At 37.0% G+C, this 23040-nt stretch overlaps 1 protein-coding gene across 23 annotated transcripts in view; it reads left to right on the forward strand.

The window, feature by feature from the left end:
* The window catches only part of KMT2C (lysine methyltransferase 2C), a 190447-nt gene that overhangs the window by 138697 nt on the left and 28710 nt on the right, over positions 1–23040 (forward strand). For 21 of the 23 annotated variants that reach the window (XR_009155148.1, XM_058183716.1, XM_058183715.1 and 18 more), the window contains 11 exons: positions 3867–4007; positions 4169–4201; positions 4325–4450; positions 11535–11673; positions 12072–12286; positions 12461–12534; positions 13702–13884; positions 15302–17125; positions 18100–18401; positions 19376–21141; positions 22852–22963. Coding sequence is in view for 22 of the 23 variants with exons in the window: in XM_058183716.1 (XP_058039699.1) it covers positions 3867–4007; positions 4169–4201; positions 4325–4450; positions 11535–11673; positions 12072–12286; positions 12461–12534; positions 13702–13884; positions 15302–17125; positions 18100–18401; positions 19376–21141; positions 22852–22963 (4915 nt within the window). In the remaining variant the exon portion in view is untranslated. The remainder of the gene's footprint in view (positions 1–3866; positions 4008–4168; positions 4202–4324; positions 4451–11534; positions 11674–12071; positions 12287–12460; positions 12535–13701; positions 13885–15301; positions 17126–18099; positions 18402–19375; positions 21142–22851; positions 22964–23040) is intronic. The other 2 variants (XM_058183714.1, XM_058183720.1) reach the window with 2 other exon arrangements.

Here is a 23040-nt window from a genome sequence, read left to right on the forward strand (position 1 = left end):
ATTATGAATAACTACAGAATTGTCTATGTGTGCATTTCACAATATTAAGTAATACATTTCTCTTGAACATACTTAAAGCATTTCATGCCTCTGTTCAGAGTAGTGGACTTTTTATTTACATCAATGAATATAAAGGCATAAGGGGAACCTTCTGTTTTTTAATTCAGCTTTGGAATGTTATTTCAAATATAAGTAAGAATGCCAGACATAACACCTAAGATTCATATTTTTGAAAAAAGTTATTTTGGAAAAATTGTAAATGTATTATAATAGCTCTAAAATTCCACAATATTTTCATTTCTGGTAAGTGTTTTGCTTTTAGACATAAAAAGCCAATCCTTTGAGATAGGCCAGGTCAGGAAATGTGCTGCACAAACGACAAAAACACTTAATTATTACAGGTTATATTGGAATTTTGAAAACCTGTTTCCCTCTGCTCCCAATTATATAAGGACAATCATTTCAGGGTTATCTTGAGTTTCTTTCTCACCCACTTTTCCGTCCGGGAACCCAGAGTTAAGTGGAAATAAATACCACATTTTTCAGAGTATAAGACGCACTCCCACCCACCACCACCAAAGAGGGTGGAAATGTTGATGCATCTTATAGACCGAATACAGCCATTTTTGGCCTCCTGAAGCCCTGACCCGCTAATCCCATTTTTGCAAAAAATGAGTCCGTTTTTCACAAAAACGGGATGCACAGAGGGTTTGGAAGTCCTGCAGAGTGCTCCTGGGGGCTGGGGAGGATAAAAACGTCCCCGTTTTTGCAAAAACTTTAGAATTGGGTTGCAAATATCTCAAGGTTGTCTGAAGTTATCTGCAGGTTGAATCGGTGCAACTGGACTAATTTTGTTGTTGTTAGTTTGAGAGACAATTCACTGCCTGTCCAGACAGCTTCCTCAGTCAGAGTAAGGCAGTTAGTCATTGGAATGTACCAACTCCTGCCACATCAACTCAGGGGTTGTTTTTTTTCCCCAAAGTGCGTTACAAAATGTCAATGAAGATTGAGTTGTCGAAGTTTGTCTGACGTTGTCTGAAGGGTGAATCATTGCAACTGGATTGATTTTTTGTTTGGGAGATGTTTCAGCGTACTTTGGAGCATAAACCCCTGAACCTTTAGACAACCTTCACACAACTCTACCTGGATGATTGAGGATCCTCATCAATGTTTTGGGTCATAAATATCTTTTGGACGGGGTCTGTCATAACTCTCAATGGTTGCTAAGCAACTGATTGTAAATTGAGGACTACCTCTATTTACCTAATTAGTGTTGCAGTTGTGGGATTCGTTGTCTAGTTTTGAAATAAAAGTCACCAGCCAAAATGTCCAAGAGAAAACAATGCTAATTTTATTTACTACTTTGCAAAGAGGGGGTCCCAACACAATGTCAGGTACAGTGAACACATCCGAAATCCGTGATGGCGAACCTATGGCATGTGTGCCAGAGATGGCACACACAGCCCTGTCTGTGAGCACGTGCGCCGTCGCCAGCTGCTCTTCTGGTTTCAGGTGTGCACATGAGTGCCAGCCAGCTGATCTTCATAGGTGCCAGAGCACTGGAAAATGGCCTGAAAAAAAAACCCAGGCTGTTTTCCAGGCCATTTTTTGGCTGTTTTTTGAAAAACGGCCTTTGAGGCTGTTTCCAAAAAACGGCTGGAAAACGGTCTGAAAAAACACCCCCAAAACAGGCATGCGCGTGCTGGCCACTAGACTTTGGTTTTCCGGTGCTACGGCACGCACACACATGCATGCACACACGTTCTGGTTTGGACACTCGGTGCCGCTATCACTGCCCTAAATCACCAACATCTTTGCCTTATATTCTCTCTATTGCCGTTACAAATTTACCTCCCACCTTTTCCTCCTTGGCTTAGTACTCAAGCCATCACAACCTATCCGAAGTGTCTAAAGTGAGCACATTATCTCCGCCCCTGATTACATCTCCCACTACTCTAATTCTGTCTCCCCCTGCCCTTATTTACAAATCACCTTTTATGGTCCTAGTTCCTAAGGATTATCTCTAGAAAGTAACTATCATATCAGTAAATTCCGGTTAAGATCGTTTTTTAGCATAGCAGAGGTCTTGCTACATACAATTCTCAAACTTCAGCCAAGCTCATGAGATTAGAAATGATGTATATAATGTTGTTTCTTCACAGGCTAGCATGTCTTCTTACAATTCTGAAAAAACAATAGGCTCTGTTTCCCACATACTTCTTTTTCAACACCGGCTTACATGTTTTCTCTCTTTCTACACACACACACACACACACACACACACACACACACACTTATATACACACCCTAAAATTCTATTAACTTGACTAATAAAAATTTTCTTCACGGAGGAATAATTTTCCACCATCACTACTTGTAATACTTGTCTGTCAAGAAAGTGCTACAAAACAGTTCTATCAAGCACAAGCCAAAATATATTGTCAGTTTATATATTTAATAAAACAATCAAAATGGTTTGAAGCAATTGGTTAAATAGTTAGTCATATAAGTCAGTGAAATGGGCAGCACATAAATTTAATATATACAATAAATAAAATAAAATATCTGCCAGAACAACTGAATAAAATCCAGCCAAATGATTTCAAACAGTGAACCATACAGAATTTCAATTTGCCAGCATTGACTCGGCAGTTTAACAAAATAGAGTGTTCCACTTGGTGCCAATGCTGACGGAAAGAAGCCTGCTTTGGTTGTCAATTAAATGGGAGAAAGTAAACACATAGTTGCCACATAGGTTTGAAGAGACCAGGATTAGGTCAGTTACAGGATAAATGATGCCAGAAAGATTCTAATACAAAGCAGCAGTCTGGAAGGACAAGTTGGCGACAGGAGAAAAATCAGAATGAGATACACAATAAGCTAGAATCAGGAGCAGTCTTAGCCAGCATGTGGTTTGGTATTTGAAATAATTAGCAATTTTATTAGACAAGGGGCCAAGCTGAACAAAGGTTTTCTCTGAACAGTAAATTAATGTAGTAAGCCAAACTTGGGATCAGGGTAAAAAGTTTTCTTTCACCAAAATGTAGTTTCTAAGCCAGTAATCATGGCAGTTCCCACTGCCTCTTTGAAACACTTGTAAACTGAAAAAGAGGTAAATGTTTTATAATCTTCCTAGTGGTAGTTGAAATATTCATTCCTCAGCTTAGTAAATAATTTGAACTAATGCTACACATACCTGTTCAAAAACATAAACTGTTGTTTTATTATAAACAATAGTCCATAGTTGCAGTCTAACACCCTTCATCAAACTGTATGCACTATTTGTGTCTAAATCATATTTAAAGATACTGAGCTTTTTTAATCTTTTCGGTACTTCAGACATAGTTTCACAGTGTCCATAACACAGTTTCCATTTGTTGACTGATTTATTTGAAAAAACATTCCCTTAAATGTAAAATACCCTTATCTATTTCTGATATGTGTCAAATAGTAGTTTTATTGTTGTCAAGATTTTGATATGCGCTTTGTGATTCAAACTCATATGGCGATGATGCTTTTATTGGGTTAACTGAACATTTACAAAACAGCTGATACGTTTCAGATGTTATACATTAGACGGATTGGCTATGAAATGCGGTGGGGGGCAGTTTGTAATTGCAATCTTAAGTATTTCACTAATAAAAAAATTTCCCACAATATATAATTGGGTTTGTTTTTGGTACCGGTATGAATGCTTTTCCTGTTCATTATATTCAAAATATTTTCTAAAATGAAAATGTTGACTTCTTAAACTGCCTGAATGAAAATGAATGCTGTTTATTACATTTAGTTGTAGGCACATGGGATTTTTTCCTACCATTTAAGCCGATTAATGTTATTCAAAATTATACTTTTCTTTCCTTCAGCTGGACTAGACATTGGGCCTATCTCTGATGATCCCTCCACCTCACTGCCTCTGCAGAATGTCAGCCAGAGTACCCGGCCACTGAGTGAAGAACAGTTAGATGGGATCTTGAGCCCAGAATTGGACAAGATGGTCACAGATGGTAAATGGTTATATTGTGTTCTTGTCTTCCAAGCCAGCTTATTTTGACATATTACCACATATGTTCGACTTTATGCTAATAGTTCTTGAAATTAATGTGTTGCAATTATCTAAATGCAGTGAATGGTGATTGGTAATATTCATTGCTTTTACTTTGTGCAGGTGCAATTCTTGGTAAATTGTATAAGATTCCAGGTATGTGACCTATTTTTAATATCTTTCTGCAAAGTTTATTTCACACACATTCGTATTATATGCATATGTGCACCACACCTATATCTGTTTGCTACTGCTCTAACACCCCCTTGTATTTTATAGAACTGGGAGGAAAGGATGTGGAAGACTTGTTCACTGCTGTACTGAGTCCTGTAGCCACTCAGTCAGTTCCTTTGCCACAGCCTCCACCACCACCTCCACCACAGATAATGCACTTGCACAATCAAGGTTTGCTTTTTATCAATTTAAAGTAATTCACCCTAAATAAACCGTATGGCAATTGAGAGCAGTCCAAGAATAGCCAGTGCCTTGTACATTGTCATAGATATACCGTATTTTTCAGAGTATAAGATGCACCGGAGTATAAGACGCACCTTAGTTTTTGGGGAGGAAAATAAGAAAAAAGATGATTGGCAGGTGGATTGGCCTCCCGGAATACCCCCAATAAGCTGTTCCCAGAGATGAATTTTAGCAAGAGGTTCCTTGGTTGTGAGCTTTGTGCCTTTTTTTTTTTTCCCTTTTTTCCCCCCCTTTTTTTTCTGCCTCTGAAAGCCTCCAAAACAGAGCTTCAGAAAAAAAGCCTCTGAAGCTTCGTTTGGGGATTTTTTTCTGAAGTTCCGTTTGGGGCTTTTTTTTTTTTTTTTTGAAGCTCCGTTTGGGGCTTTTTTTCTGAAGCTCTGTTTGGGGCTTTTTTCAGCCTCTGAAATCTCCTTTTGAGAAGCTGGACGGGGCTACATTCGGATTATAAGACGCACCCAGATTTTCACCCTCTTTTTTGGGGGAAAAAGGTGCGTCTTATATTCCGAAAAATAGGGTAGTCCTCAACTTAAAAAAATATTCATTTAGTGACCATTCAGTTACAATGGTACTGAAAAAAAAGTCAGATACCAGTAACCATATCAACTCCGTGAACAAGCCCAAGCAAATACTTTATTGCTAATCACCTATATTACAAGACATTTTTTTAAAAAAATTTTTTCCCAATTTACATAACAAACATTTTTTAACAGTACTGTGTCATACTCAGTATTCTTACAGTTATTTATATTTATTTCTATACATTTTTGTTTCTCTGTTCTAACCAATTATACCACTTATCCCACACCTCATAAAATTATGTTTCTTCCTTGCCTTTCATTTCTAACGTGAGCTTATACATCTCGGCACATTCTAATATCTTAAGTATAATCATTCCATTGGCTGGTATATTTTCAAGTTTCCAACATTGTGCTGCTGTTACTATGTGTACAATGATATATTGGAGTTGCTTCTTTATCCTTTGATTAATTATTCCTAATAAAAATAATTCAGCTTTAAATTAAATTTGTTCTCCTGTTATCTCCTGTAACCATCTCCTTATCTGTTCCCAATATCTTTGTTTTGGGGCATTGACACCACATGTGATAAAATGTTCCATCCTTATATTTACAGTTCCAGCAGTCCTGTTTCATATTTGTGTACATTTTGGCCAATCTCGCCAGTGTTAAATGCCACCTATAAAACATTTTGTACTGATTTTCTTTATATGCAGTTGATAATGTTAATTTACTGTTTTTGTTCCATACTTTTTCCCATTCCTCTAAATTTGTATTACATGTTTTGCGCCCATGCTATCATTGGATCTTTTACTATTTCTTTTTCCATTTCTACCTCTAATAAATATTTATATGCTTTTTTTTTTATTTGCATTTATATCCCGCCCTTCTCCGAAGACTCAGGGCGGCTTACACTATGTTATGAATTTTTCTTCTTTGCCTGTCAATATTCTATCCAATTGTTTTTTTTTTTATTAAAAAGTTTTACAAAAATTTTTACCCATACATCCCCCCTCCCACCTTCACCCAATCCCCCCACCCCAGACTTCCCAGAGCAATATACAGGGTATAATATCTAACATTCATAAGCTAGAATACACAAACTATCCATAGATTCCCATCCATCCCCTAGAACCTCAACTCCCCTTCTCCATAGTAAAGAAAAAGGGAAAAAAAAGAGAAAAAAGAAAATATACAGTACATTCTATTCATTCATAGATTCTTTGATAGTTCTTAATCCAATATTTGTTTTAAAAATAGTCGATCCATCTTCTCCTTTCTTCACATCTTTCTTGTGAATAGTCTTTCTGGTACGCTGAAATTTCTGCCATCTCCAGTAAATTCACTGCTTTTAGCATCCAGTCTTCAATGATAAGCAAATATTCCATCTTCCAATATTGCGCTGCCGGTAATCTAGCTACTAATATTTAATTTAAAATCAATTTACACCCTTAAACGTTATCTTCTTCTTCAAAGTATTTTGTATAATCCACCAAATTTATATATCCACCATATATAATAATAAATAGTATCAGCCCAACCAGATCTCCAACATTTAAATTATAAATTAAAATACATACATGCCAATGTTTAGAATCTAGATACCATCTCTAAGACATTTTACAAAATTTTCCTCTTAAATTTTTAACTTATATAAATTCAACATTTAACCCAATCCCCTTTTATCATACAATCCTTAACTAATTCCATTTCTTATTCTATTTTTATCAACACCTTATATAACCCCTCAGTTTTTATCCAGAATAACTTAATTTTTAACAAATCCACCATATATAATCAAATATCATTGCATTTAAATTCCAGATACCATCTACAAAACATTTTATAAAACTTAACTAGTTCCATTCCTTATTCTATTTTTATCGACATCTTATGTTCCCAAAATCAATTTTTAACTTATTTTCTAACAGACCCACCACTTATAATCAAATAACATTACTACAAATTCTTCTTCAAGATTTAAACACGTACACAGTACTTTTTAAATATATTCAAAAATTTCAGTTATGATTTACTCTTTCCCATAAAAGGAAACTCTTTTCACTTGATATTGCTGCTTTTTTACTCTTTGTTCTTTTCGTTTAATATCTATTCGAATCAATCTTTGCTCATTTAAATCCCCTACTTTTTCCAGTGTTTCTTCTTTAGTAGTTGCAATCCCATCTCCCGGTTTTTTCTAATCTCTACTTTGCTTCCCATCTTAGCTTCTAGCAGTGGTGGACTTCCAGACTCTAATACATTAATATAAAAATCTCTTGCTTTAAAAACTGTGTTCACGATATTTTCTTCCTTTATAATTTACTGTTAGTCCAGCTGGAACATCCCATCTAAACTGCATCTGACAATTTCTAACTTCATCCACCAAGAAAGTAAACTCCTTTCTAAATCTTAACATTTTAGGAGGGATTTCTTTGAACACTAATATCTCTTATCCTGATATTTGAATTTTATTTTTATATTTTTTATATTATTATTATATTATATATTATATTATTATTATTATTATTATATTTTTATTTTTATTTTATAAGATACTTGTAAAATTTCATTCCGAATCCTCCTGTAAAATAGATAACAACATCTCTTGGTAACTGTCTCTGTCTGGCAACCCAGGAGTTAACACGATAAATTTTTTCAATTTGAGTTATAAATTCTGCTGGTTGTTCTCCAAATATATGTGCAAAAGCATCTGCAAAAATACCTTTTAGATTCTCGCGCTTATTTTCTTGGAGACCTCTTACTCTCAGGGCAAACTCCATTGCTCTATATTGCAGCAAAACCAACTCTTCATCTGCCCTGTTCATCTTGGTTTGGACCTCCTCTATTTTATTTTCCAAATTCACATTAGCTTGATTAATTTCTTTCATTCTTCCATCCAACTGAACCATGTATTCAAACAATCTTTGAAATACTGCCACCACATCTTCCTTTATATCCTTATTCCTAATTTCGATAATATCTTTTATTTGAGATATTTCCTCTTCAAGCTCCATAAATTTTTGGTCTATAACAGAGGTTTGAAAGTCTAGAGCTTCTTCTAAAAGACCTTTTAAAAATTCCTTCAAATCTTCTTGTAGCTTTTGCATTTGAACTGGCAAAATTCCAACATCCTTAATAACATCAAGCTTTGTTTGCTTAGAAGCCATTTTTCACTTTAATTTTGTACCTTACAACTGTCTCAATACATTCAATAAATCTTCAAATCTTTTCATAAACTCTGTATTTGGGTTAGGTAAATCAATTCTATAATCCTTCCACTTTTCACTTTAAAATCTCTTCATGTAAATGTAAAATCTAGCAAATTTAAAGAGGACCGAGAGCACAACAATGTTAACAAATGCTTCCTTAAGTTTCACTTTAACTTTATACTTTGCAACAAAGTCAAATCTGTTCATAAACTCCTTATTTGGATTGGGTAAATCAATTCTACAGTCCTTCAACTTTTCTCTTTAACATTTCTTCACATAAGTATAAAATCCAACAAGTTTAAACAGAGTTAAAGGCACTAACGATGCTAACAAGGACTTCCTTAACTTTCGTTTTCACACCCTATTAAGCAGAGGTGCCATTTCCTTTCTTCTCAAGTACCGTTCAAAGATCGAGTTGAGGTCTGGTGCTTGCATCAGTCTGTCCTCCTGCCTTTGCTCCATTCTGCTTAAAGTACATTAAGATTGATATTCATCTTGATAGCAGAGATAGTCGCGGCGTTTTGTTCTGCATTAATAAATTAATGCAGAGGGTCCCGGATCCGGAGCTTTCACCAGTCTTAAATAGGGAGCTCTCACCCTTTTGCCCCTAGAATTTTTTCTGCGGCTCTTGGGGAGCTCTACCTCTGCCTGGCAGCTCACCTTTCCCTCTTTTCCCGAGGGAAAGGTTTCCAAGCCATCAGACAGCCGATGAGCGCTGTCTGAATGACTAACGAGATCACGGGGCTGACGGTCCAAAAGGACCGTCTCCAATGCCTGCGGTGCCACCCGGAAGTCCAATATTCTATCCAATTGTTATGGTACCCCTTGTATTCTTCCATATCTTTTCTATATCTTGACTGTGTCTGTAGACATGGCCATCAGTCTATAATTATACCCTGTTCTTTTAATTCTTCATTTGATTTTAGATTCCCCTGGCTGTCTAATAATTCTTTATATCTTATCATCCTTTTTTTATCCAATGTGTTTGGATAAATTGTTGCTTCCATTGGCGAAACCCATTTCGGCAATTTCATATAATGTTTCCTTTTGACCTTTCCCCATGTCCATATCAGTGCTTCTCTTATTTGATGTTGGTAGAAATATGAATGTGCCTTGTTATGTTTATCCCATAGGAAGGCATGCCAACCTGCCTGTAAGTCATGTCCTTTGATCGTTAAAACCCTTTTATTGTCTTAAATTTATCCAGTTTTTAATTCTTAATAGCCCCGCAGCTTGATAATAAAGTTTCCATTTTGGGAGTCCAAAGCTACCTCTGTTTCTACTGTCTTGTAACATTTTCATATTGATATATTACAAGAAATTCTTGCTGTTTCCTCGGAAACAGCAGATCTAGACCTAAGGACTTGACCTTAGACATTTCCCTCCCTGAGGAATGAGGCAGTTGCAAGCTGGAAGTTGTTTTTACTCCCCCTCTCCTTCAGCCTGTAGTTTCACCACAAAAAGTGACTGCGGGCCAGTCCTCACACTTACAACAGTCACAATGTCCTTGTAGTTACGTGATCAAAATTTGGGCATTTGGTATAGACTTCTGGTAGTGGCACTGCTTTGAGGCCATGTGATCACTATTTGCAGCCTTGCCAGCTGGCTTCCTATAAATAAAGTCAATGGAGGAAGCCAATGGAGGGTCTGGATGGGGAGAAACAGACTCAAGCTCAATCCCTCCAAGATGGAGTGGCTGTGGATGCCGGCATCCCGGTACAGTCAGCTGCAGCCGCAGCTGGCTGTGGGGGGCGAGTTATTGGCCCCGACGGATAGGGTGCGCAACTTGGGTGACATCTTGGATGGGCGGCTGTCGTTTGACGATCATTTGGCGTCTCCAAGAGGGCCTTCCACCAAGTACGCTTGGTGCGCCAGTTGCGCCCCTTCCTTGACCGGGATGCCTTATGCACGGTCACTCATGCCCTTGTCACTTCCCGCTTGGATTATTGCAATGCTCTCTACATGGGGCTGCCCTTGAAGTGCACCCGGAGGCTGCAGCTAGTCCAGAACGCAGCTGCACGGGTAGTAGTGGGAGCAACCCGTTGCTCCCATGTAACACCACTCCTGCGCAGTTTGCACTGGCTCCCTGTGGTCTTTCGGGTGCGCTTTAAGATTCTGGTTACCACCTTTAAAGCGCTCCATGGCTTAGGACCCGGGTACTTACGAGACCGCCTGTTGTTACCTTTTGCCTCCCACCGACCCGTACGCTCTCACAGAGAGGGCCTTCTCAGGGTGCCGTCCGCCAAACAATGTCGGCTGGCGGCCCCCAGGGGCAGGGCCTTCTCTGTTGGAGCTCCTACGCTCTGGAACGAGCTTCCCCCTGGTTTACGTCAAGTGCCTGATCTTCGGACTTTTCGCTGTGAGCTGAAAACGCACCTATTTATTCAAGTGGGACTGGCCTAAAATTTTATTGGGGTTATTTATTTTTAATGTTTTTAACTGTTTTAAATGTGGCCACTTATAATATGTTTGTTTTAATTTCTTTTAATGTTTATACTGTGATTTTTACTTGGCTGTACACCGCCCTGAGTCCTTCGGGAGAAGGGCAGTATAAAAATTCAATAAAATAAAATAAATAAATAATAAATAAATTCATTTAACCGCCACTTAATGACCATAGTTATTTGCTTAATGAACATGGCAAAAAAGGTTGTAAAATTGAGCATAACTCGATGCCTGCCTTGCTTAGCAACAGAAGTTCCCATTCCTATTGTGGTCTTAAATAGAGAGCAACCTATATGGGGATAGTATGGGGATAGGTGTTTTTTTTTAAGGATTTTTAACGTACCTTAACTGCTCACTATAATTCATAAAGAGATTCTGACCTCTTTTGAGGGGGGAATGTAAGAACTTTTAATTCGTTTTTGCATTTGTTTTTTCATTACATTTTTGAAATTACTTGAAACATGCGCATAAATCAATCTCACAACTGTTCTTTTACACGTTCCCTTCATATACTATAGATACCCCTTACCTATACAAATAGTGTTTTATTAAAGATAATATTAGTTAACATAGGCCCTGGATATATCTTTGTAAACTGTTCATAATAGAATTGAAACTATGTATTTGATACTGTGGCTTTAGATAGTAGTTCCTTCAAAAGCTTTAGTCTAATTCTATGAAACCATGAACCAGAGATTTATTAGCCTAATGGATGTGAAACATTCTAAAACGTGCAGATAGCTAAATGCTGTAGTTATATCTTAAGTTGTGTTCTCCTGCTAGCAACAAATTGGTCTTGAACTGGTTGGTATTAATTTTATTTTTCCACTTTATTCTTCCAAGGGGAGAATGCATTTTCAAGAATTCCACTTATGAATGGCCTGATTGGACAAACTCCCCATCTCCCTCATACACCCTTAGTGCCTGGAAGTGGATTAGGAACTTTCTCTACTATAACACAGCCATCCTATACCGATACCAGGTTAGTAAATTTAAAAGATTGAGTATTTTTTAAAAAAATCTGGTACAGGCTTAGGGATGAAAACCGCCTTGGTGACTTTGGGCTAGTCCCTCTCTCTCAACCCAACCTACTTCACATGGTGGGTATTATGAGGAAAATATCACAGGAGGATGAAGGAGCACTATGTATGTTCACTGCCCTGAACTGTTTATAAAAATAATAATGACAGGGTAAAACTGTGATCTTTAAATTAAATCAACACGGAATTAAGTTAAAGGATTGGCCTCCCTAATTTCTCACTGAAACCAGAACATAGGAGTGCCAGTACTGTTAGCAATTTAAAAATATAAGGTTTGGGACATTGTAGTTCTGTATGCAAAAATTGATATCTTTGCTTTGTTTTTGTGTTGTGATTTTAGAGATAAAAACACAGTATTTAATGCAGTGATTAATGATCCTACCAATCCTTGGGTTGCAACTGCAACACCTTTGGAAGGAGAAAATGATACCATGTCTAATGCACAGAGGAGCACTCTGAAATGGGAAAAAGAGGAAGCACTTGGTGAAATGGCAACAGTAGCACCTGTGTTATACACAAATATAAATTTTCCAAACCTCAAAGAAGAGTTTCCAGGTACATTATCAAGTTAAACTTAATTTTTGCAGGGCTGTTGGGTGTCCACTTTGTTTCAGGGTATTCTAATTTTTTAAACATATTCTATGAATTGGATAATATTCCATAATGTATCAGTAATACCCCTAGTACCAATTATTGCATCTGTCTCCTTTCTCTTCTCCATGTTCTCAGACTGGACTACCAGAGTCAAGCAGATTGCCAAGCTATGGAGAAAGGCAAGCTCTCAAGAAAGAGCTCCATATGTGGTAATGAACCTTTTCAGTTTGATGAAAACATATTTTCTCTGTACCTACAACTGCTGTTAATTAGTCTAGAAATTATTTTAAACTGTGAATTGCTTAAAAGCATATTGTTTTGGCAGAGTACGTTTTAAAAACATAAAATCTAGCAGAATCATCTTGTTCAATAGGCATTTTTCCAGACTTCTCTGTGGATTACACAAGGATCCGTGATAATTCACTGAATTTAAGTTTTATTTTATGGATTTTTTTTTCCTTTTTGTTTATTTTCTTTCTTTCTTATCCATTCCCATTCAAGGTCTAACTGGATCAGACTGAGAGAAAGGCTTTCTTTATGAGTCTGTCTAGATTTCTTTAAAGGGGTGTATAACTAACAACAATAAGATTTGACACATAAATAACCTATACTTCCTGGGCCCCTTGATTGCCCAAGAGACATAATAAGAAACACATAAATGCCTGAACCCTTGAAGACCCTTTTTATTTAGATCTCACTCTCCACTACATGTTTCAAAATTTGGAACTGATAGATTAATTTGAAGAAACATTCTATGAGTAAGCATTGTATTCTTTCATTCCTCAAGGACATAAATCAGTGGTAGGTAAGGTTTCTTGCTTTCCTCGGTACTCACTGTTTTTTAATTTCCCAAATCTACTTTTTAGGGCATTCAGGTTTGTTATTATTGTTCACGTTTTGTGAATGCTTTGTACAGCATTTTATAAAATACTTTAATATGGAATTTACACACAGATTAAATTTTTGGTAATTGATTTGATCATCTGGAGATACAATTGGAAGACTCTTAGTTAGAAATAAGTGCTTAAAACTTTTGGAAATCATTAAAAATCATGTTTGTGGCTTAGATTGAAGCAGGGCTGCATTTCCTGGATTTCATTTTTTGTTTCAAATATGGGTTGATTAAAAATACTCCTTTTCTTTAATATTTCAATATTTGTTCTTGTTGATGGCAACTTTGTCCTCCATCTGGATCTGCATAAATACATCTACTCTATATTTGTCTAGTGAAATAAATAGTTGCCTTGTTGCTTATTAAATCATGCACACATTTTTGAAATCAAATAAATAAACTTTAAGTATTTCTGGGATAATGAAAAAGGTTGCTTTTATTTATGAATCAGAACCCAAGTAAATTGTTTTTGTTTTTCAAATAGCAAAAAGCCAGAGATAATAGAGCTGCTTTACGGATTAACAAAGTACAGATGTCCAATGATTCAATGAAGAGGCAGCAACAGCAGGATAACATTGATCCTGGATCTCGTATTGAAACTGATCTCTTCAAGGATCCATTAAAACAGAGAGAATCTGAACATGAGCAAGAATGGAAATTTAGGCAGGTGTGTTGTGTTTGCTGCTTGCTCTTTTCTGTTTGTCTACTGCATAGACATATTTTTATGCTCCCATTCAGTGGATATAGGCTTCCTAAATGTGATGTAGCTTTTGTATCATAAATAGAACTTTAAATAAATTGGAACAAATTCATGTTTCCAGCAGAAATCCCATATCATACAAGGTTGAGTAATTCAGAATTTATATTTCTCTCTTGAAGCGAAGTGAAATATTCATTGTAGATGCAGAAGGAAATGTTGAAATATGTAATGTTTTTAGAAGTGATAAGTATTAGAGAAATATGGCAGATTCTGGCAACACAGGCTAATTTAGAGGTTAATAGAAGCTGTCTGAATAATTTCCATATTGTTAGGATTGCAGATTGCAGAATTTCTAGTCTCTTCCATACTTGATGGGAACTTGGGGAGTCTACAGCAGTGGTAGTCAACCTGGTCCCTACCGCCCACTAGTGGGCGTTCCAGCTTTCATGGTGGGCAGTAGGGGTTTTGTCCGATACTGAAGCACTTTCCTTTTTTTCAATTTAATTGACTTTTAAAAAAAAATTCCTAGCATTATTTAAAAACAGTTTCATTAGATTTTCATAAAATTCCTCGTGACAATTTAAATTTCTGAAAATATACTATTTGTATCGCCCACGCATAAGTTTAATTCACGTTACATAAGTGAAGCTAAATGGCGCTATAGTGCGACTGCAAACAAAAGAGCCTCATCCCAGAATAGCTCGCGCATCTCCCCCCACACCACCCAGCTGTAACAGACAAGCATAGCCGGTAGCCGGCACCATCTCCCACCACAAACCCAATCTGCGATGTGCAAGAGGCATGCGCAGACGATGATACACAGCGCATTACTGTGGAACCGGTGGAAAGTTTTACTACTAACAGAGATACAAAAGTGGGCGATAGGTATAAAAAGGTTGATTATCCCTGGTCTACAGGATGTATCTCTTCAGGGGAGGGTTTTATTTTATTTTAATTTACGGTATTAAATAATCAGATGAAGCTGAACTTAGGTTTTTGGTGGGTGTAGGGGAGTGTTGCATGTCTTGCAGTCATTTTTGCATCCACTATTTAAAAAACAACAACTTGCACATAAAGCAAGTTGAATGGGATATCTCCAAAAACTATTGGGTGGCTTGGATAAAACTTTAGATATGGCTTGAAAGCATTTTTAGAGCATTTGACTGTCATGTTCACTTTTAATATGAACTTCTGATTTTCAAAGATACGTACCTTTAATAACTTCAGGTAGAACTTTATAAAAAATTAATAATTTAAACTTTGCCATTGGTTTCCATCTGTTAGTGTGTCAATATATGTGTATAAATAATCTTTAAATGTGTTTGTGGGTTTACTACCTTGTCTTCATTTAATTTTAACTTTTTTCCTTCCTTTTCTGAAACAGCAAATGCGTCAAAAAAGTAAACAGCAAGCTAAAATTGAAGCAACTCAGAAACTTGAACAAGTGAAAAATGAGCAGCAGCAGCAGCAACAGTTGCAGCAGCAACAACTAGGATCACAACAGCTTGTAAGCCAGTCAGGCTCAGATACCCCTAGCAGTGGGATGCAAAGTCCTTTAACCCCTCAAACCAGCAATGGAAATATGTCTCCTGCACAGCAAGCATTATATGCAAAACAGTTGCCTGGTCCTTCTACAGCTACTCCTCCTGATGTTTTCCTAAAACCCCAAGCCCCACCTCCACCTGTGACTGCTAATCGAATGCCTGTTCAAGATGGTCATTGTCAGACTCCATCACAACAAACATTCTCTTCTTCCCCCTCTGCTCAGCCACCTTCTCCAGTTGACCCATATGCAAAAATGGTGGGAACTCCCAGGCCACCACCTGTTAACCAAAATCAAAAATTTGTCAGAAGAAATTCTGCTACGTCAGCAGAGGTCTGTCCATTGCCTTCGATATCCAGGCCAACTCAAGTTTCTGAATCAATGGGAAGGAGACCATCTCCAGCCAGAGATTCATGTTCTTTGTCCCCAGGCACCAGTGATCCTTATGCAAAACCTCCAGATACACCGAGACCTGTAATTGGAACAGAACAGTTCTCCAAACCTTTGGGGATGTCAAGATCACCTCTAATTTCAGAACAGCCAGCAAGCAGTGACCAATTTGCTAAGCCATCTCCAAGAATAGGAGGTGATACTTTCCAGAGACCACGGATCTCTTCTACTGATTCATGTTTACGGCCTTCATTGACTTCAGCATCTGTTATTGAAGGGCATCCCAGCCCATTTAAAACACCAGTGTGCCCAAATCCATCTTCTCAAGATTCTTACACAAAAATGCCACCTACTTTAAGGAGAGTAGCTGTGGATCCTTATGAAAGGCCTCTTTTGACACCAAGGCCTGTAGATAATTTTGCACACAATCCATCTAATGATTCTTACAGCCAGACTCAGTTGGCTTCACACTCAGCAATAAAGGATACTTTTGCCCATCCACAAAGAGTGTTGCGAAATCAGGGTGATTATTCTGGAGCTCTTTCAAGGACAGTTGCTCAGGATCCATATGCCCAGCCTCCAAGCACTCCTCGCCCGGTCACAGACCCTTATGCCCAGCCTCCTGGCACCCCTCGACCTGTTTCAGATCTTTATGCCAAGCCACCTGGCACCCCTCGACCTGTTTCAGTTGACCCATATATGCATCAACCACTTGCATCAAGACCTCCACAAGCTGCCGACTTATTTGCTCAGGTTTCAGCTAATCAGAGGCATTCTGATCTCTATGCCCAGCCTCCTGGTACACCAATCCCAGTTACTAATGATCCATATTCTCAGTCACCAGCAACTCAAAGATCTGGAATTTCAGAAACTTTCAGTAGACCTATTCCCATGTCAAATCGGGATCCTTATCTGCAGGCATCACAGAACAGGACTTTATCTGGGACTTTTGTCAAGCCATCAGATCCTTCTCAACCTTCAAAGCTATCAGGGTCTACAGATTCTTTTAGCCATGATCCCTCACCTTGTGATCCTTTTGATCAGCCTCCAATGACTCCAAGATCTCAACCCGAAACCTTTGGAACAGCTCAGCACTCCCAAGAGGACCAATCTAGAAGTGGGTCAGAAGGAAATTTCAGTTCCTCAGTAAATTCATCCATGAATTTGCAGGGAAAACTATTTTCACAGACCACACAAGGTTCTGTCCCAGGCCCAACTGCAGGACTCACCCAGAACAGCGCAATGTCTCATACAGATGCAGAGAAATTAAGACAGGTGAATTTATCTTGTTTGATGTTACGCCGATTCATATTGAGGTGACATAATTGAAAGAAAGTAAGAATTGAAAGAATGTAAAAATAGCTTTTAGAAATATAAGAAATTGCCTGTCTCAATAAATCACTGATTTACAGAGCTAAATGATACAGATATACAGCTGACTAACTTCTGGCTAACATTGCCCTATCTTTATTAACTACTTATTGTGTGAATATTATCCAACATCTATTCTTAACCAGAGTTGAGGGTAGAAATGAGCTATAAAATTTGTATATTTTTCCCACCTTATATAGTTAGAATCAAGAAACACTTACTTATCTGTGTTAACTACTGTTCTTTTAAAGAAATGTTTCTTGGATCTAAGGTTTGTAAAAATTATTATTCCGTGCTTAAGACCCTTGCATTGGGCAGTGTGCTTGTGTGTAATCATGTAATTCAAAGCTAAATTAAATGACACCAATTGAATAGAGCCACTTCAACTTAATTTCAAGCCTGTCTTAGTCTAGTGAATAATTGATTCTGTAAAGACATGAGGATTGTGAAAACACTCATTCGTTTTATCATAATATTTTGGATTGGCTGTCTAGATTTAGAGATTGAGGGCATTGTTTTTCAGCACATCCTTTCATAACTACAGGATTTTATTGTAAAATGCCCAAGACTACTGAGGTGAGATGGGCAGTGTAGAAATGTGACGGGAGGGAGAGGGAGGGAGAGAGGAAGATTGAAAACTGAATGCCAAGAGACTGATATTAAGCCAGAGGATTGATGTTTTGAGTTTTGTAAGTTTTTTTTTTTAAAGTCCATCTAAAGTGTGATGGATGAATACAGTTTTAAAATGAACAAATGCTGGTAAAAAGATAATGTGGCTTACAGGTTTGTGACCAATTGCAAGGAACGTTGTTTTATCAAAAGAAGCAAAATGTTTCTATGTAAACATTAGATTATATATATTTTTTGTTTCTTGTCAGCGCCAGAAGTTACGTGAAATTATTCTTCAGCAGCAGCAACAAAAGAAAAATGCAATCCGTCAAGAAAAAGCCTCACCAGAGCCTACTGCAGCTACTCCAACGGCACCTATTCAACCATGGCAGCAAGAAAATTTGAATCAAATTTTCACCCGACCACCACCTCCATATCCTGGCAACATTAGATCATCTACCATTCCTCCAGGTGGACTAAGGCTGGCAGGTTTTCCTGTTGATGGGCAATTGAATAGACCTCAATTTCCAGGAGATGCTGTTGGCATGGGGATGAGGCCTCATGGAATTAGGTATAGAAATACTTTATCACTCTTTACTAAATTGTACTATTTATGAAGAAATTCAAGCACGGTTGTCATTCAGAATGCCCAAGACAAATTTGCATGTTCATTTTAATGCAGAAATTGTGCTATAGATATGATGTGATATGTGATATATGATATGATAAAATATGATACAATATGATATACGTCTTTCTTTGAAGTGGAGGAAATGATAATTTTTAGCAACAAGTACTTTCAAAAAATCTTCATTACTTTTAACAATCCCCTTAAATAGCATATGGTTTAAAATAGTACTTGAATGTAATATAAGCCAATGTTTTAAAAAAATACATGCAGTCACTTAAAATTGAATTCATATTTTATAAATATTTTTTTTATTTTGTAAAATAATGAACCAAGCACAAAAACATTTAACTTCTGAGACCATAACAATCTGACACTAGAATATATTATTTTTGTTTAAATTATAATTTTATAGACTGTAAATTAAGATACATAATATTTTCTTTCCATGTCATGTGTAAATAGGATTATGTCTGGAAAATACTATTCTTACTGCTAGAAATGTCTAGGTATTTTGGAATGTAGGAACCTTCTTTCTTCCCTTATATCAATTATATTAATTAGCCTGAAAATTAATATAGTTTTATTTTACATTTATTTAATTTACATCTTTTTTCTGGCAATTTAATCAAAGTTTAAAGCAAGATATATTACCTTTTCAACTTAGTATATTCTCTTTTTCCCCCCACTAATTCTGAAGTTCTGCAAAATATGCATAATTTTTTTTTACTGGATTATATACAGAGAGGAATCATCTATTTTTAGTAGTTAATAGATAATGTGAAAATAAATTCAGAGATGTCATTAATTTTATTTATGTAAAAATTAGCTACACAGTTATTATATGTATTTATTATGGAGGAAATATTCTCCTGTGGGTTATCCAATTCAATAAAAGCTTTTTTTCTCTTTCCCAGATTTGGCTTTCCCAGTGGTGGCCATGGACCTCTACCTTGCCAGGATCATTTTCTTGGTCCACCACAACAAATGCAACATGCTGGTGTCCTGCCACAGTTTAGAAGATCCATGCCTATAGATCTGCCTAGACTACCTAACAAACCACCAATGAATAATCCCATTGGTTTGTCACAGCATTTCTCACCGCAAGGTATCCAGGTTCAACAGCACAACATAATGGGGCAAGCGTTTATTGAGCTTTGTCATAGAGCACCTGAAGTCAGACCAAGACTGCCTTTTATTTCTTCATCAACTATTATGAACACTGTTCCTGAGCATCAGCAACAAACTGAACTTCTACCTAGACAAGATCGTCCGGGCCCAAGACACCTAGAACCCACAAGATGTAATTCTCAAAATTCAGATAATCCATTGCAGAGTTCAACAGGTTTGGAACATTTAGCACCATCCCAGCAGGATAAAATGAATCCAGCTCATCCACCTGCACTAGTCATGTGTTCCTTAAATCATCCATCAATAAATAATGCATTTTCAGGAGACTCTTTGCCAACCACAAGACCTACTGATGAAACAAATGACTTACAAGTGTCCAATCAGCCCACGGATACCTTAGAAGAGAAACTTGATCCTGATGATCCCTCTGTGAAAGATTTAGATGTTAAAGACCTTGATAGTGTTGAGGTTAAGGATTTGGTTGATGAAGATCTTGAAAATTTAAATTTAGATGCGGAAGATAAGGGTGATGAATTGGACACATTAGATAATCTTGAAACTAATGACCGTCATCTTGATGATCTCCTGAGATCAGGAGAATTTGACATAATTGCATATACTGATCCAGACCATGATTTGGGTGACAAAAAGGGTATGTTTAGTGAAGAGCTGGATCTTAATGTCCCCATAGATGATATACAGGGCAAGGCAGAAGACAGTCTGCAAAAACATTCAGATGATAAAACTTCTGCTCCTGAAGTGTCTGTTCCTCCTCAGAAAAAAGCTACTGAGAACAGTGAAACTAAAACAGAAGTGCTTTCTCCAGTTGAAGAAGCTACATGTAATCATGAAAAAATCGACAAAAATGTGGCAGCTTCTAGCTCTCAGCATGATGGAGAAACGAAATCTGTTTTGCCTTGTAATATGGAAGCAACTGATAAAGCAAATATGAATGAGGAAACCACAGCGTCCAGTTCAGATGCAGTTCAGATATCTAGTCAAAATACAACAAATTCTTGTAATACCCCTGGATCTACTCCAGTTCTTACAAGCTTACTTGCTCATGGCAATTCTGAAAACCCTGACACGAAGTTATTAGATTCTCCTTCTCACTCCTTCCGGACAACCCAAACAAATCCCATTTCCAGTATCTCACAAACTTTGATTACATCCACAAGTCAAAACATGGAAAATGTGTTACCTGATGTGAACATGGTTCCACCAGTGAGCCATAGTTTTTCACAAGGGACTGTGGTAAATTCAGGCTTTATCTCTGGCCAACCCCTCAATCCTAGTTTAGGGGTAGGGCAGCTTGGAAGTCAAACAGGCCCTGTTGTAAATAGGCCTGTTCCTAGTGGTATTCCTGGTCCTCAGCAGCTGGTGCTTTCTCAGACATTGGTCCAACAGCAGAATCGAGAGAGACCTCTTCTTTTGGAAGAGCAGCCTCTGTTGCTGCAAGATCTTTTGGATCAAGAAAGGCAAGAGCAGCAGCAGCAACGACAGATGCAAGCCATGATTCGCCAGCGGTCTGAACCATTTTTCCCTAACATTGGTATGCTTTTGTTACTTTTCCAACCATGGTAGTGTTGGCTGAGTATGTGTACAAACTAGATGGAGCAAATATATTTCATTCTCAGTTGTTGTGAATGTTATCTCATCTCCGTTTCTATATTTTATTTCCAACCTCCCAGGGGATGTGTAGATTTGTTAAGACACTTTTGATTTTATTTAATTTTATTATTTTTTATTTATTATTCAAATTTTTATACCGCCCTATCTCCCGAAGGACTCAGGGCGGTTTACAGCCTTATAAAACATAAAAAACAAAAGAATAAATACAAGTTAAAAACAACATTAAAAAACTTATTACATTAGGCCAAATTTAAAACTATCGTTAAAATAATACAAAACCCCATTTAAAACTAATTTTAAAACTAAACTCTAGGCCAGCCCCGCACAAATAAATAGATGTCTTAAGCTCACGGCGGAAGGTTCGAAGGTCAGGAAGTTGGCACAGTACTTGATCATTGAATAGCTTTTATTCAGGGATCTTTCTGTAGATTCATAAAGTTGATTGATGGCATTGAATTTATTTCCTTCAGATCATTAGGTTCTACCCAGTTTCTCCCAAAAGCGAAATTGGGCTTTTGAGTTCATGGCAATAAGGCCAAGCGCTTATTTCAGGGTTCAAAAAAATATAAGACAAGGTCTTATTTTTGGGGAAACACAATAGATATAGTTAAAAATAGGTTCTAGATCGAAAAACAATAAAATAATTAAAGCAAACATTAAAACCATTACCATGAAAACTAAAAATTAGAGTAAGCCAGCTATTTCAGTCCCCAGAAATATAACAAACAATTTTTGGGAGACAAGTGTCCTTATCTCATGACCATAGTTGAGTCCAAAATTTTCATTACTAAGCAAGGCAGTTGTTAAGTGAATTTGGCCCCTTTTTACAACCTTTCTTGCCACAGTTGTTAATCATTGTAAATGGACTAACATGGTCATTAAATGCATCTCGCTTCCCCTTATCAGAAGGCTGCAAAAGGGGATCAGATGGCCCCAAGATACTGCAAAAGTCTTAAATGCCAAGCATCCAAATTTTGATCATGTGACCATAAAGATGCTGAACTGTCTTAAATGAAAACATTCAAAAGTCACATTTTTCAGTGCTATTGTAACTGAATGGTTAAGAAACAAATTGTTTTAAGTTGAGGACTTCCTGTATTAATTTTTCATAGTCTTTTTTTTTTTTGGGTAAGGTTCATGAAAAGAGTTGATTGTTTTTGTTCTTCCTTTTAATACGGTATGTACTTGTTGGAACTCTTGAGAATTGCCCTAATGCAAATGAAAACATATATTTGACGAAATAAGAACAGGGAACATTCTTGAAAACAAATTTCATTTAATTCCTGGCACTAACTCAGGCATTAAGAGAAAAACTGACAGTTTAACATTTCTGCTTCTGCCAAAATATTTATCTGAATCACCAGTTGGCTAGCCAATTTTAGCCTAAGGTCATGTAAACTTTGAATGTAAAATGATTCTAAAATGATTGCTGGTAGCTTCAGTTTGTGATCTGAAACAAATTCAACATATCCATGGAAACAGTTTTTCAAATACACAACTTTTTTAAAAAACAACAACAACACTGAATTGATTAGCGGATATAAATGAAAAGCTACAGTTCACAAAATTGTAGCTAACATGATTTGAATACTTTGTAAACATAATATATTCTAACATTCTGTTTTCTTAGATTTTGATGCAATCACTGATCCTATAATGAAAGCGAAAATGGTAGCTCTGAAAGGGATCAATAAAGTGATGGCACAGAACAATATGGGGATGCCACCATTGGTCATGAACAGGTTGGTGAACAATGATGCTTTTGCCTAAAATGATGCAGTATTGTTCTCTTACTAGATACTGATATGAAAGTGCAGCT

Source organism: Ahaetulla prasina, chromosome 4, assembly GCF_028640845.1.
Source record: "Ahaetulla prasina isolate Xishuangbanna chromosome 4, ASM2864084v1, whole genome shotgun sequence".
NCBI classification, from domain to species: Eukaryota; Metazoa; Chordata; class Lepidosauria; order Squamata; family Colubridae; genus Ahaetulla; species Ahaetulla prasina.